The sequence below is a fragment of the Gossypium arboreum genome, chromosome 12 (genome assembly GCF_025698485.1).
Source record: "Gossypium arboreum isolate Shixiya-1 chromosome 12, ASM2569848v2, whole genome shotgun sequence".
NCBI classification, from domain to species: domain Eukaryota; kingdom Viridiplantae; phylum Streptophyta; class Magnoliopsida; order Malvales; family Malvaceae; genus Gossypium; species Gossypium arboreum.
Window position 1 is genome coordinate 87,144,921 of NC_069081.1, and position 14,848 is coordinate 87,159,768.

The following is a 14,848-nucleotide window of genomic DNA, read 5'->3' on the forward strand; positions in this document are numbered from 1 at the left end:
AAAAAATGGTATATTATATACATATCCTTATCCATATTTATAATTATACATTTCCATGCGAAGAACCCACTATTACTTTATTTATCAAACTTTATTTTTTTAAACATTAATTTCATTATAGATTTTTATCGTATCTGATCTTTTTAATACAATACCTAAAACTATCCATAGTTTCTCATTAACCCTTAAATAGAAAGATGATACGCTTCAAGATACTAAAACACATGTCCTCCTACACAGACAATACCAAACCTAATTTTGATTTTACCTAAAATTGTGAGGAGATTAAAGTTAGAAACCATTAACTAAACAAAACTCACAAGCCAATGTTAAGATTATGTTGTGTCTTGAGTGTTGTAATAAGATGTAACATTTTTCTTACGTTAAACTACAATTCTAGGAACCACAGTGAAACTGAAATACAAGATGAATATATAATACTACTTTCTCATGATCATTTTAATTCTCTAGATCAGATTATTTATTACTTCTAAAGACAGCGTTGAATAGCTGAATCAACCCCCGAATAATGAAAGGCACGGCAGTGACAAACATGACAAATAAAAAATTCACCAATTTGTCGGGAGTTACGGCAAAAACTGCCAAACCGTAAGTGACGATCATCGAAATCGTGGCAATAATAATTTCAAGATGGAAAGAGAACCTGTAAGTGAGAGAGGTGACAACAAGTACGGAGGCGGAGAGAGCGATGGTGTTGGCGATCAAGAAAATATAGTAAGCGGTAGATTGGTATGCATAAATGGCATGGCCTACACGATTTTCGTCTTTGTCTTCTTGCCATACGCCACCAGGAGGGGTGACACTAGCTTGGAAGGTAATGAAAGCTATGAGGGTTGCTACTAATAACATAATGTTTTGAACATTGCCAGGCTTGTCTACATTTTCGTCATATTGGAAACGTTTGTACCAGCTCTTGCTTGTGCTTAAAAGGTTTATCATTTTTTTGATTTAAGCAATGAAAATGATACTTAAGTTTTTGGTCATCCTTTTTTTGATTTAAGAAATGAAAAGGATACTCAAGTTTTTGGTCATCGATTCAATATATATAGGTGCTACTTTAATGGAATTGCATGGGTCAATCAACACGTAGGGAAGTTCTTTTATATGAATAATTTTCAACCCTTGACTTTTGAGTTGAGTGGAACTATTTCCATACATGAAATATCAAGGTACTGTTGTGACAATCGACTGGTTGGATTACCTTTTACTAATACAAGCCATTGTAGTATTCAAATTACATTACTAGTCACTCAATTATTGGTAAGCTTTTTTTGTCATTTAACTATGAAAAGTTATAAAATGCTCACCCAACAATTCAATTTTTTTATTATGTAGAGAACTTGACAGCTTTTAAAATTGACAGCATAACCACTTTAATCCTCAACATTTATACATTGTGTGATTTTAGTCTTGATTCTAAAAAATTTAACTCTTCAACATAATGTGTAAATGTTGAGGGTTATATTTTTTTTAGAATCAAGATTAAATTAACACAATATATAAATGTTGAGAATTAAAATTGTTATTATACCACTTTTAAAAGCTAGCACGTCATCTTCCCGTTAGTCATTTAACAGTTGGTGACCAAAAAAGGCAAAATCAAATAGTTGAGTAACCATTGTTGTAAGTTTTCATCATTGGATAACCAAAAAGGAAACTTACAAATAATTGATTTATTTTCTTCAACAAAAATAAAATAAAATTTTATTAATAATTGACAATCAAAACTTAGCAACCTAATGTATTGAAGATTGTGTTATGTTTGAGTGCTATAATAAGATGCAAGTGTCACGAGCCGTAGATCAAAGCCCGTGAAGAATTCATAGACTCATCAAGGTCAACTAATTAAACAAGACTCATTTAATTCACTTGAACTAGCCTATTCATGGAGCACATGGAAAAACTCATCTACTTGAAGTCTTGTGGCTCAGTGAAATAAAACAAAAGTTACCAAGGTAATTATTGTAGGCACTATATCAATCGTTGATGTAATTTGATCTGTACCTTTAGATCTGAGGAAACTCAACTATAAATAAAGGTCTTCCCTCTTATTTGTAATCATTCCATTGTATTTTATTCTTTGAGTTAAAAATATATTTCAAAGTATTTACTCAATCACTTGGTGTGTACTGCTTTTTCGTGACTGTTCAAATCTTTCAAGCTCCTTTATCTTTTCAGTTTACTTTGGTTATATTTAGATGCCTTAAAAAATTTAGAATTCTAATTTTTTAAAAATAAAATTAATTTAAACGAATTTGAAATAAAAAAAATCGCCTAAAACCACCCAATTTTTCAAACTGGCATTCTAACCCCTAGAAACAAATTGCGACGTGTTCCTTACGTTAAACTATTACAAACTGACAATCAACCCTTTGACTTTTGATTTGAAGGGTGTAGGTGAGTGGAATTATTTCCAAAAAGAAATATCATGCTACTTTCGTGACAATCAAATGGTTGGATAAATTGTTAAAATCTGAGACAAATTACGATGCTGGGTTTAATAATTTTCTTGTACTTGTTTTGATTTGAAATAAATAGTTAATTATTAATCGAGCTTTAACTCGATTGGTATTGCATTATTATAAATGCAGGAGGACGTGAGGTTAAATACACTTCAGCGCATTATCTTTCTAATTATTGGTGGGGAGAGATTATACCTAATTCTGAACATTCTATTAAACAGATAAGATGTAACGACCCGATAGTCACGGGTATAGAAAAGTGTGTTTTTGGATATCCGTTTTCGTAAAACAGATTCATAAATGTTTTTAATAAATATTTACGAAGCTAGTTGTGTGGTTAATTAGGTTTTAGTTAGTTGAATTAGTTTGAATTAAGGATAATTAGGTGAAAGGACAAGATTGCATATAGGGTAAAAGTTGAATTATAGAATAGAGAAAAATTAAGGGACTAATTAAACAATTAAACCTAAAATTTACAAGTGTGTGGTAAAAATAAATTCCATGTGTGCAAATAATAAACATATATTTAATAATAAATTATATTTACTTATTCTTTAAGTGAACGTTATTATATTTTATATTATAATATTATATAAAACATAAAGAATAAATAAAGGAAACAAAAGAAAAGAAAGAAACAAAATGGGACCAAACAGGAAAAAAGAAAAAAGAAAAAAAAAAGGAGAATTAGGGATTTTAGGGTTCAAACTCAAATTGGTAAGTCAATTTAGTCTCTTTTCTTGAAGTTTTTTATGTTTTTAGAACTCTAGCATAAAATACTACTTGATTTGTGTTGAAATTTTAGAAATTTGTAGATTTTTATATGTTGTTCATGTTGAATAATTGGAGTATTGGGGTTAAATTGATAAAATTTGAAATTAGAAATGAAATAGGGATTGAATTGTAAAATAAATTATAAGTTTTGAGTAATAAGGACTAAATTGGGAAATTTTTGAAATTTAGGGTTTTATAATGAAATTAGAGAGTTAAGTTTAGTTTTAAGAATAAAAATATAGAATAAATTGTGAAGAAAATAAAGTTAGTTTTGGTTAGGGACTAAATTGGAATTTGGGCAAAAGTTGAATATAAATTGAAATATTCAATGTGAGATTTTGTGTATTGATGATTTTTAATTGTTTCAATTTCTATAGCTGACTTTGTGCCGGAAACCTTGCCTAAGAAGGGAAAGGAGAAAGTCGACGAGGAATAGCCCGAAAATTCTGGTTTGTATTTCTATAATCCAAATTTAATTATTAAAATTATTGTATTTTGATTTCTTGTATATGGTAAGTATGAAAGGTGAGAATTATTGTGTTTACAATTGAGATGGATTAATTTGGTGTGTGATGAAATTGATATGAATATGTGATTATTGTGAAAATTGAACATTGGATATTGTTATACTTGGAAAGTGAATTGAAACCCTATTAACTATATCAGGTTGAGTCGGATATAGTTGGTATACCATAGGATTGGAAGAGTTCAGGGATACTTCGACTTCGAGTCGATGAGACATTGGGTGTCAAATTATTACTACGGATAAATTCGATGAGGTACTGGGTACCAATTTACTTTTGCATAGCCGATGAGGCACTGGGTGTCAACTTATTGTTTCGAATTATTGATGAGGCACTAGGTGCTAAATTGGTGTGTTTTGGTTGGATCCATGTATCCACCAAAGTCTGAGTCATGTTAATAGGGGAAAATAGAGCAAAATGTACTATGAATGGTATTGAAAAACATTGAATGTGGAATGAAAATGAATTGTGTATTATATTGAGAAAAGCTAATTGAAATAGCAAGTGATGAAAATTGGAAATGCCATGAATGGTATATTTATGAAATTGATTATTTGAATGATATTTGTTATGGTGAGATTAATTATATAATTATGGTCATTGTATGATTTAAATGTATATGTTATATTAATTTACCTTTAAGCATTCGGATTATAGAAATATCACTGAGTTCATACTCAACGTACGGTTTATTTTCCGTGCGCAGGTTAAGTGTTAAAGTTTATCGTCAATTCGGCATCCACAACAATCCCGATCTCAAAAGGTGTTGATATATATATATATATATATATATATATATTTCTTTTTGGTATTGGCATGTACTTAGGGTGTTTTATGTTTGTCATTTTGGGAAATGAATGTAAATGATATTAAAGATGATATTGGTTGCTTATATATATACACACACATATGTGTTATGTTAAGGCTATAAAATAGTATATTTTGGTTGATGAATGAATGATTATGACAAAGGCAAAATTTGGGTTGAAATTGGCATGAATTTAGAATTGGCTTGAATAAAGTTTTAATGTATTGTTTTGATAATAGATATGAAGTATTGATGAGGGAACATTGATTATGCCATTAATTTGATTGTTTTGATATGTTTTAGATGTATCTGAATTTGTTTTGGATTGATTGAATGTTTGGCTTTTTGAGTTACTTGTTGTTAAAGATTGCAGGGTATGGTAAACTTGTTGTTTAAGGTTCATTTTGAGTCCACACGGCCAGACACACGGGCGTGTGACTGGACCGTGCGAGACACACAACTAACACACGTTTGGTCGTGTGTCCCCTGCAACTTTAAAATTTCAAAACAGCATGTTCAGGTAATTTCACACGGGCAGAGACACGAGTGTGTGTCTCAACCGTGTAAGGCACACGGCCTAGTACATGGGTGTGTGGCTGGTCGTGTGACCTAAGTCAGAGAGTTACATGGGATCGAACATGGCTTGAAGCACGGACATGTCTAATGGCCACACGAAAAATTCCTAGAGTACCCAATTTGGTCCCTATTTGTTCTTAACATATATTTTGGGCCTTGAGGACTCAAAAGAGGGACAATATGATTAAATTATGATGTGTATGTTAAATGATTATGCAAATGTTCGTATTTGATCTAAAAAGTACAGTAATGCTACGTAACCCTATTCTGGCGACGGATAAGGGTTAGGGGTGTTACATCAGATATAATCAAAATCTAAACAACTAATTAATTAATGAAGCCATTTAAACCATTGACTAATAAAAGCTTAAACAACCCAATGTATTGAAAATTGTTCTCTGTTTCGAGTGCTGTAACAAGATGCAAGTTGCAACGTGTTTCGTAAATGAAATTGAAATACAAGATCAATAGTTCAATACTACTTTCTCAGAATTCTCTGATTTAGGTTTTTCATTATTTTCAAACACCATGTTGAAGAGCTGAATGAAAATCCGCAATATATAAGGCACAGAAGCGGCGGCTATGACGTACCGAAACCTCACTGATTCGTCGGGAGTAACGGCGAAAATTGCGGAACTGTAAGTGACGATCATGGAAATGGTAGCAATAACAATTTCGAGATGGAAAGGGAACCTGTAGGTGAGTGAGATGATGACAAGAATGGAAGCGGATAGAGCTAGGGTGTTGGCAATTAAGAAAACATAGTAGACCTCGGATTGGTATGCATAAATGGCTCTGCCTGCAACATGTCCGCTACTATTATCTTGCCATACTCCACCAGGAGGGTTGACACCAGCTTGGAAGGTGACGGAAGCTATGAGGCTAGCAACTACTAACATAACGTTTCGGACATCGCCAGGCTTATCTCTGCCTTCTTCATACCGGAAACACTTGTACCAGCTCTTGCCTGTGCTTAAACGGTTTATCATTTTTCTCTAATCAAGACAACAATATTGGGTTTTTTTTTTAATCATCAATGTATATATATAGGAAGCACAATGGCCTTGGATGGGTCAGTCAATAGGGAGGAAAAGCTTTGGCATACGACATATGGGATGAAAACAAAACAAAAAAAAAAGGAAGGATTCTCGTCTTACTCTACGAAGAGCAGGCCCAAAGCACTTCACCAATGCATCTGCCAAAGAGAGGGACGCACATGCATTGTATTCTCCGCTATATCTAATTATATTCCTAGTGTCATCGGAGAGATTCAATGGTGGGCATAAAAGGAAAGCTCACAGCAAATAAAAATCAATGTTTAATTTAATCCGGCACAAACTCAAGGTTTATTGAAGAACATGATACGTTCAACTATTACAATATTGGTGATATATCTAAAGCAATGAACTATTATGGTTACTAGGTGATGTCCTTCGCTATACACAGAAAAATTGGTGATATTTATATTACTATTTTGAGAGTTTATGAGGCAGCTTCTGGGTAGTCTATCAACTTTCAGAAGTCGTGGATCTTTTTCATTGCCAATACCAATCCCATTGTCAGAAATGATATCTGTCAAATTTTGGGTGTTACCTCCTCTCTTAATCATGGAAGATATCTTGGGTTACCTCCTCTTATTGGTTGTAATAAGAGCCAAGTCTTCTCTTCTTTTAGAGAAAAATTGAGTAAACGGTTTGGTGAGTGGAAAATAAGTTATCTAAAGCGAGTAAAGAAATTGTTCTAAAAACTATGGCTAAAGCCCTCCGAATTTCTTGCTACGACATTTTTGTCGGTTTGGTATTTATGCTATGAGGTTTGCACAACTCTTGGGCGAAGCTTTGGAAGCTGGTGTTACCTCTAAAGATTTGGAGGTGTGGGAGTAATTTTATTCCGTGTAAGACTCGAGTGTTGGAGAAGGGCTTAAATGTGCTACCAGCGTGTGGGGGGCAGCTAAAGATCTAGATCATGTACTCTTGTGGTGTAATAAAGCTAAAGAATCCTGGAACCTTAATGGTTTAGAATGTCTCAAGGGTCGTTTCATGAGCTTTTAGACAGTTATCTTTGTTAAACTTCTGACAAGAGAAACTCTGAAGAATAGCTATATCTCTTATTCTATTTTATGAACTTAGTACAGCAGGTTATATAAAGGCAAATATCAACAACTTTTAACAAAGCGCAAGCTGCTTATCAGATTCTTTAACAAAGAACATTGTTAATAACTTACTAGTATTATTTGACTACTCTAACATTCTCCTGGTTTTCTTCTTGTTCTTGAAGAACTGAGGGACTAGCAAGGGATATCACACGAAGTGCCTGTTGAATAGAGTCAAAAACCTTGGGTGTGATTGGCTTGGTGAGGGCATCAGCAACCTGTTTGTCAGACGGAACATAGTTGACTTGTAAAGTGCCAGCAAGCACTCTTTCTCGGACAAAGTGATAATCTATCTCAACATACTTGACCTTAGCATGATGCGTAGGGTTGGCAGCCATGGACACAGTGGATGTGTTGTCGCACCAAATGACAGGAGTTTGACAGGTAACTACTCCAACTTCTTCTAGGAGCTGTTTGATCCACAAAAGTTCAGCCACGCAATTTGCAAGGCTTTTGTATTCTGCCTCAGACGTGGATCGAGAGACAACAGCCTGTTTCTTAGAACACCATGCAATGGGATTGGATCCTAGATACACCACATAACCAGTTGTGGATCGTCTGTCTTCAATGGAAGAAGCCCAATCAGCATCGGCATAGCCAGTCAGCTGAAACGAACCTGTGGAGTAGAAGAGTCCATAATTAATAGTTCCATTTAGGTAGCGTAAAACACGCTTGACTGCTCTCCAATGAACCTCTCTGGGAGCATTCATGTATTGGCTCAATTTGTTGACACAATAAGCCAGATCAGGTCGAGTGATGCAAAGGTATTGCAGCTTGCCAATCGTACTTCTGTAAAGAGAACCATCAGCTAGGAGTGGACTTTCATCAACTGTTACCAATTTTGGAGAACCGACAATAGGTGTTGGTGTGGGTGCTGAAGTGGACATATCGGTGCAAGCTAAAAGCTCACGAATGTACTTCTGTTGACTAAGAAACAGTCCCTTAGAGGACCGTTCAACAGTGATGCCCAAGAAAAAATTAAGAGAGCCCATATCTTTAAGGGCAAACTTTGTATGAAGTAGCTGAACAACTCTGTCAATCTCGGAAGGTGAGCTCCCAGTTAAAACAATATCATCAACATAGAGCATGAGCAATAGAACAGTGTCAGAGGCAACACGTATGAACAATGACGGATCGGCCTTAGCAGCCCGAAAATTAAGCTGATCCACAAGATACTGCTTAAGTGTTTGGAACCATGCGCGAGGGGCTTGGCGCAGCCCATAGAGAGCTTTGTTCAGCTTACAGACAAGCTTCTCTCCATGAGGACCAGACTCCTCAAACCCTGGCGGTTGGTCCATGTAGATATCTTCAGCCAGCTCCCCGTTAAGAAAAGCATTGTTGACATCAACCTGCCTTAAAGGCCAGTTTTTCATGACTGAGGTAGCTAGGACTGTGCGAATCGTAGTAGCACGAACTACTGGACTGAAGGTGTCGTGATAGTCGAAGCCTGCATGTTGCGAAAAACCCTTTGTAACTAGACGAGCTTTGTATTGGTCAACAGTACCATCGGCCCTTGTCTTTACCTTAAAGAGCCACTTGCAACCCACAGCTCGTCTATTGGTTGGTAGAGTGCACAATGTCCAGGTGTTGTTGTGAATGAGCGCCCGTAACTCACTCTCCACAGCAGCCTTCCAAGATTCATGAGACAGGGCAGCATGGATGGAGGAGGGAACATCACCAAGTGAAGAGGGTGCGACAGTGACATAAGCTTTAGGTTTAAACACTCCAACTTTACTACGGGTTACCATGGGATGTGTGTTACAGGGAACAGGTAATGGAGGTGGAGGATCGGGAACACGTTGGGCTTGGGTGGAATTGGATGAAGAAATAGATGGGGTTGAATGTGGAGAAGGACGGTTGAGGTGAGAAAATGAGCTAGGTGATAGAGGGCTGCAGTTGTATGAAGGAGCAGGTGTAGTGCGTGAGTGAGTTGATGTGGACGCACAAGGTGTAGGGTGGGTAGACGTCGGTGATAGGACAAGGAGTTTAGAGCTGGACTTTGACTGTGGTATAAAGCTAGCAGGCTTAAGACTATTATAATGAAAAGGAAACACGGTTTCATTGAAGGTGACATGACGGGTAATATATATCTTCCCAAAAGAATCCAAACAGCGGTACCCTTTATGAGATGGAGAGTAGCCTAAAAAGGTGCATGGTGTAGACCTAAAAGCCAACTTGTGTTTGTTGTAGGGTCGAAGGTTGGGAAAGAAGAGGCACCCAAAGACACACATGAAATTATAGTCTGGTGTGGTGTTAAACAACTTTTTATGTGGAGAAGCATGATTTATAGGATGAGAGGGTAATCTGTTGAGCAAGTATACTGCACTAGCAAAAGCATCACTCCAGTAGACCAGAGGCATAGAGGCATGAGCTAGCATGGACAGCCCGGTTTCGACAATTTGCCTATGTTTTCGTTCAACCAACCCATTTTGAGCTGAAGTATAAGGACATGTCAGGCGATGGACTATCCCTTGTTGAGCTAGATACCTTGTCAAGGCTTGAAACTCTCCACCACCATCTGTTTGCAGTGTTTTAAGCTTGTGTCCAATAATTCTTTCAGCTTGCCTTTGAAAATGAGGAAACACGTAAAGCACTTCAGACTTGGTTTTCAAGAAGTAGATCCAAGTATACCGTGTATAGGCATCTGTAAAAGCAACATAGTAGCGAAAGGCACTAGAGGGAACTGGAGCTGGTCCCCAAACATCAGCAAGCACAAGTTGAAGCGGAGCAGTATATTCAGTTGTAGATTTCTGAAGAGGCTGTTTGTGTTCTTTGCCTAAGTGACAAGCAATACAACGAAAGAAGCTTTTATTAACACCAAGAGGAATGTTACATTTGTGTAGAGCCCTTGTAAGAATGTTTGTACAAGGGTGACCTAGCCTACAGTGCCAAACATCAAAAGGTACAGTAGATGTAGCAGTAAGGCCTTGAGCTGAGGTAGACGTTGTTGCACCAGAATCGGTCAAATGAAGTTTGTACAACCCATGCTGCTCCGACCCCTTAAGAAGAACCTCCCCCGTGTGCATGTCCCGAACCTGACACTGTGAAGGAAGAAACTCAAAGATTACCTGATTATCTTTGGTAAACTTTGAGACAGATAAGAGATTCTTTGTGATGCCAGGCACAAGCAATAGAGAGCGCATGAACAATGGACGTGAACGAGTGAGTAAAGAAGACTGACCAGAAGATAGGACAGACAGAGCATCGCCATTGCCAACATAAACCTTACCTGGACCCTTGTATGGAGTGCTTTCTGCTAAAGAATTAGGTGAATGAGTAAGGTGATGTGTTAAACTTCTGACAAGAGAAACTCTGAAGAATAGCTATATCTCTTATTCTATTTTATGAACTTAGTACAGCAGGTTATATAAAGGCAAATATCAACAACTTTTAACAAACTGCAACTGCTTAACAGATTCTTTAACAGCAACCGCTGTTAACAACTTACTAGTATTATTTGACTACTCTAACAATCTTCAGTTGAAAGATGCGAAGGTCTTATGTTGATGGCTGAGTATAGCGTGGAGCATTTGGTTTTACCGGAATCAGGATGCTGCTATCCCGATTATCCAGTTTGCTGATTCGTTTATGGAGGCTTGGCAAGGTGCTCGTAGAGGGTCGAAATGCATCCACCTCAACAGAGACTGCTGCTACTAGCTGGTGCAGGCCACCTGTAAATTGGTTTAACACTGATGCGGCATTGTTTGATGACAATTCTGCTATAGATTGGTCGGCCATTAAAACTTATATTTAATACAATAAAATATTTATTATTTTTTTATTTTTTTAATATAATAAAAATCAACCGTATAAAATTTTCGTTATCCTTCATATGAATTCCCATACATGTACGGGAGATTTTAAAATTTGATGCGTTTTTCTATGATTTAATATTTTTTATGTTCATTTTATAATATTTGTAATTATTCTTTTAATAATATTATTTTTAATATTTAAATTTAAATTATTTTCCTGTCTTTTCACTATTTGTTAGTATATTTCATATTTTTTATTAAACATCATCTTTGATCAATAAATGATGGTGAAATGTTTTGAAAGATTGTGATTATAGATGAGATTTTTAAAATTGTTAATGAAAATAAAGTAAAGATAATAAAAGAAGATAAATTATTAGGGTGTTTAAACTGTTAATCCATCAGTTAATGGAATTGAATTAGTATTAATCGAATTTTTAATCCTTTAATCGTTAACTGAATCAAAATTTTTCAAAAAATTAATGAATCAAAATTTATATATATTTTTGTTAAAACAAGTATAAAACAATAAAATAAATAAATTGATAATGTTCATTTGACCGTATTAACCGAATTAATAATAGCCTAATACATATAATGTATAATATTATTCATTAAGTTTTACTAATTCAATTAATTATCCGGTTTCGAACCGAATTAACCGTTGACTAAAATTCCAAAAACCTTTAATCGGCATCCGACTGAACTAGATTGGTTAATTGATCGAGTAACTGATTTAAACCAGTTTATTCTGTTAATTCGATTTTAACCGAAGTTTGAACACCCCTATACCCTACAAATTATAAGTGAATTTTATTTTTTATCAATAAAAAAAAAGCCACTCACCTTATGGCAAAGGAACGCTTTCACCAGCAACGTGATTCTTGGTGGGTCAAGGATGGTCCCGTCACCATCTACGGTGTGGTGTATACGAAGTCGTTACATGTTGAACAAGTGATTTCTCCACAATCATAATGGTGGAGGGGACTAATACTTCAGATCTGGGTGATTAGCAACAGTGTGATTGGGAGTCGAGATTTGTGCTTCAGTGGATGCGTTGCTTGGTTCGGGTGGGCCGTCGCTAGAGACGTGGACCTCTATCTAGTCTACTATTGGGAGGGGCGACAAAGTTTTTCTTTTTCAGAAGCTAGGTATTTCAACGATTTCTTTGATTTTCAAGATTAAGGCTTCACAGAGGTGATTAAGTTTTTCTTTCTTTTTACTTTGGTTGTAAGTAAGAGGTAGAGGCTGTTATCTTTTTTAGGATTTTCTTTAATTTTTAAATTACAATCTGTATGATACATTGTGGTTTTCAATAATATATAAACACAATTTTTATTTAAAAAAATTATATGCAATTAAGGAAAGAAGCCATGCTAGTAAAAGAAGAGGGAAAAAGCGTATGCTATGCTGAATATATATAAATGGGTGCATTTATGGTTGATTTAATGATTTTCTCTATAAAATACATTTAGAAGGTATTCTTTTTTTTAATTAAAGTCTAACGTGACAGATGAATTGGGTAACATTAATTAAATAATGCATCCAACAATTTCCATTAACATATTATAAAATTAATTAGAAAGGCTTGGTGAGTTGCAGTTATGGTCAACCATGACTTCATTGCCAAGAATTCAAGCATTCAGTGTGTGCTGTCCATTTAAAATCCAAACCAATCCTGTCAATAATCTCAGGATGTTGAAAGACGGCGGCTTTAAACTGTTTCCAATCACGTAGCGCCGTCGTTAAATCTCTGAACTTTGCCTTTGAATTACGACAACAGTTGGCATGCATGGTGGTTACGGCCGTGATGTCTTTACTGTCTTGACAGAAGCCACTAAAATACCTAGTTTCCAAGAACTTTACTTTGAGATTCAGTTTCTGCAACAGCCCACCACGGATTAGGTCTTGCAATACATCCTGTTCTTTCTTTCCTGTCGAGTTATTCTTCTGAGAATACCATGTATGGAACAATGAGATGGTTTTGCTGTTGGATCTTATGTAATAGAAACCTGTGTTGATATATTTGTTTTCCGGTCGGGGGTCGTCGTTGAATGTATCGACGCTGATTTCTAGATCAGCCTCTTCGAGTGGACTCAGTCGTAGAAATGGATTCCTTAACCACATTACGTCTATGTCCTGATAAAATTTTTACACACTTTCGTAAATAAATAAAGTGTCCAATGAATCGTTTACGAATAACTTATTTTTGTTTGTTTCTTAATCTTTTAGATGAATCAATATGAACAATAAATATTTATTATTATCAAATTAATGTGTAAATTAAGGAAATAATTGTATGAAATTGAAATTTTACGTTATTTATATCTTTTTGTAAGAGAAAATAAATCAAATTTTTACAAATATTAAATTATAATTTCATACAATCTCTTCTCATAAATTAGACTATGTTAAATATATAATTAGGGTTTTGCTGATAAAAACAACCGTACCGTAAATATGAAGTTATAGCCACGCTTAAGGATCTCCAAAAGAAAAAGAGTTCGTCTCCACATCATATTAATAAAGTCCTGCGACATGTAAACCTTCTCTCCCGCAAAATCCACACCTTCCGTCACCAATCTGTAACAGTGCAACCGCCGAAACTGACATCGTTCGTAAGCCGTTTGATCGACGGCGACGAGCAGCAAATGTTCGAGCAATGGCCTAGTATTTTCTCCTACCCAAAAGCTTTCCAAGAAAAGATCGAGCATCGTCGCCTCTTCATTAACACTTCTTTCAACATAAGCTTTGTTGATCACCGCAATGATGACCGTCCGGTTCGGCATTGAAGCTTTCCTTAACGCTAACTCAAGCTCATCTTTTGCTCCAATACCAGGCTACAACATAACAAAACAAAGAGAATTCAACGTCAAATTATTACATGCATGCATGCTGTAATTAAAGATTATAAATTTAAAGTTCTTACGAAATTAGAGGGTGAAGAGTTGGTTTCATTGTAATTCCCGAAAAAAGGGCCTGAGAACCATACGAAAACGTACACAGCTATAGCTACGAGGAGATAAATCATTACATGGCTTCCCGGAAAAAATTGCTTTGAATTATGATCCATGTCTGAGAAGATGATTGTAATTTCTTAACGGTTGTCCGGGCAGAATTTGAAGTCTCGTAAATGGAAAATTACTAGAAAATTTTCGACGTTAGAGTGGATCAGAGCTAAACATTTTGCTGGAGTTATAAAATAAATTGAAACCCAGGAAAAGAACAAACTCAAGATTTTTAATATGAAATCCTAAAATAATTTCATTTTTCATAGAAGTTTCGAAGGAAGCTATTGTTCCAATATCCCTTCTGTGTTTTATTTGTAAATAGTGAAAGTTAGATGATTGGTGGTGGTGGCGGCGGCGGCGATCGGAAGTGGAGGTTTTGGATTGGGTTAATATTTATGATTGGGAGTAGGGTGGCGTTGGATCTCTCTTTATTTTACTGATTATGCGTATTGTTAGGATTAGAAAGTTTGTAAACATAGATAGAAATCGAAGGCTTATCTTCTTAAATTAGTTACTTCTCCATATATTTCAACTATACTATAATAATAATAATAATAATAATAATAATAATAATAATAATAATAATAATAATAATAATAATAAGAGTAAACTACTAAAATAGTTATTTTTGTTTGTTTCAACTTATATTTTAGTTATTAATGGTGTAACGGTTAGCTGACGTGGCACGTTAAATCATCATTTCAAACGAAAAATTTAGGTTAAATTCTACAATTGGTCCCTATATTTTTTTTCATTTTGAGTAAT

The 14,848-nt window shown here is 35.2% G+C and overlaps 2 protein-coding genes across 2 annotated transcripts; both read right to left on the bottom strand.

The window, feature by feature from the left end:
- Positions 1–5,629: 5,629 nt before the first annotated feature.
- LOC108477526 (uncharacterized) lies at positions 5,630–6,154 on the bottom strand. The gene has a single exon (XM_017780066.1). It carries the CDS (start codon positions 6,152–6,154, stop codon positions 5,630–5,632), a length of 525 nt encoding a protein of 174 aa, XP_017635555.1.
- A 6,538-nt stretch (positions 6,155–12,692) lies between these two features.
- LOC108477524 (uncharacterized protein At1g28695-like) lies at positions 12,693–14,145 on the bottom strand. The gene is made up of 3 exons (XM_017780065.1): positions 14,002–14,145; positions 13,526–13,912; positions 12,693–13,211 (listed from the first exon to the last, which is right to left on the bottom strand). Exons 1-3 carry the CDS (start codon positions 14,143–14,145, stop codon positions 12,693–12,695), a joined length of 1,050 nt encoding a protein of 349 aa, XP_017635554.1.
- Between the last annotated feature and the right edge of the window lie 703 nt (positions 14,146–14,848).

Coding starts and splice junctions, on each gene's coding strand:
- LOC108477524 (XM_017780065.1), bottom strand. CDS start 14,145: ATGGATCATAATTCAAAGCAATTTTTTCCGGGAAGCCATGTAATGATT. Junction 13,913..14,001: donor ACTCTTCACCCTCTAATTTC/GTAAGAACTTTA, acceptor GTTATGTTGTAG/CCTGGTATTGGAGCAAAAGA. Junction 13,212..13,525: donor GCTATAACTTCATATTTACG/GTACGGTTGTTT, acceptor AAATTTTATCAG/GACATAGACGTAATGTGGTT.
- LOC108477526 (XM_017780066.1), bottom strand. CDS start 6,154: ATGATAAACCGTTTAAGCACAGGCAAGAGCTGGTACAAGTGTTTCCGG.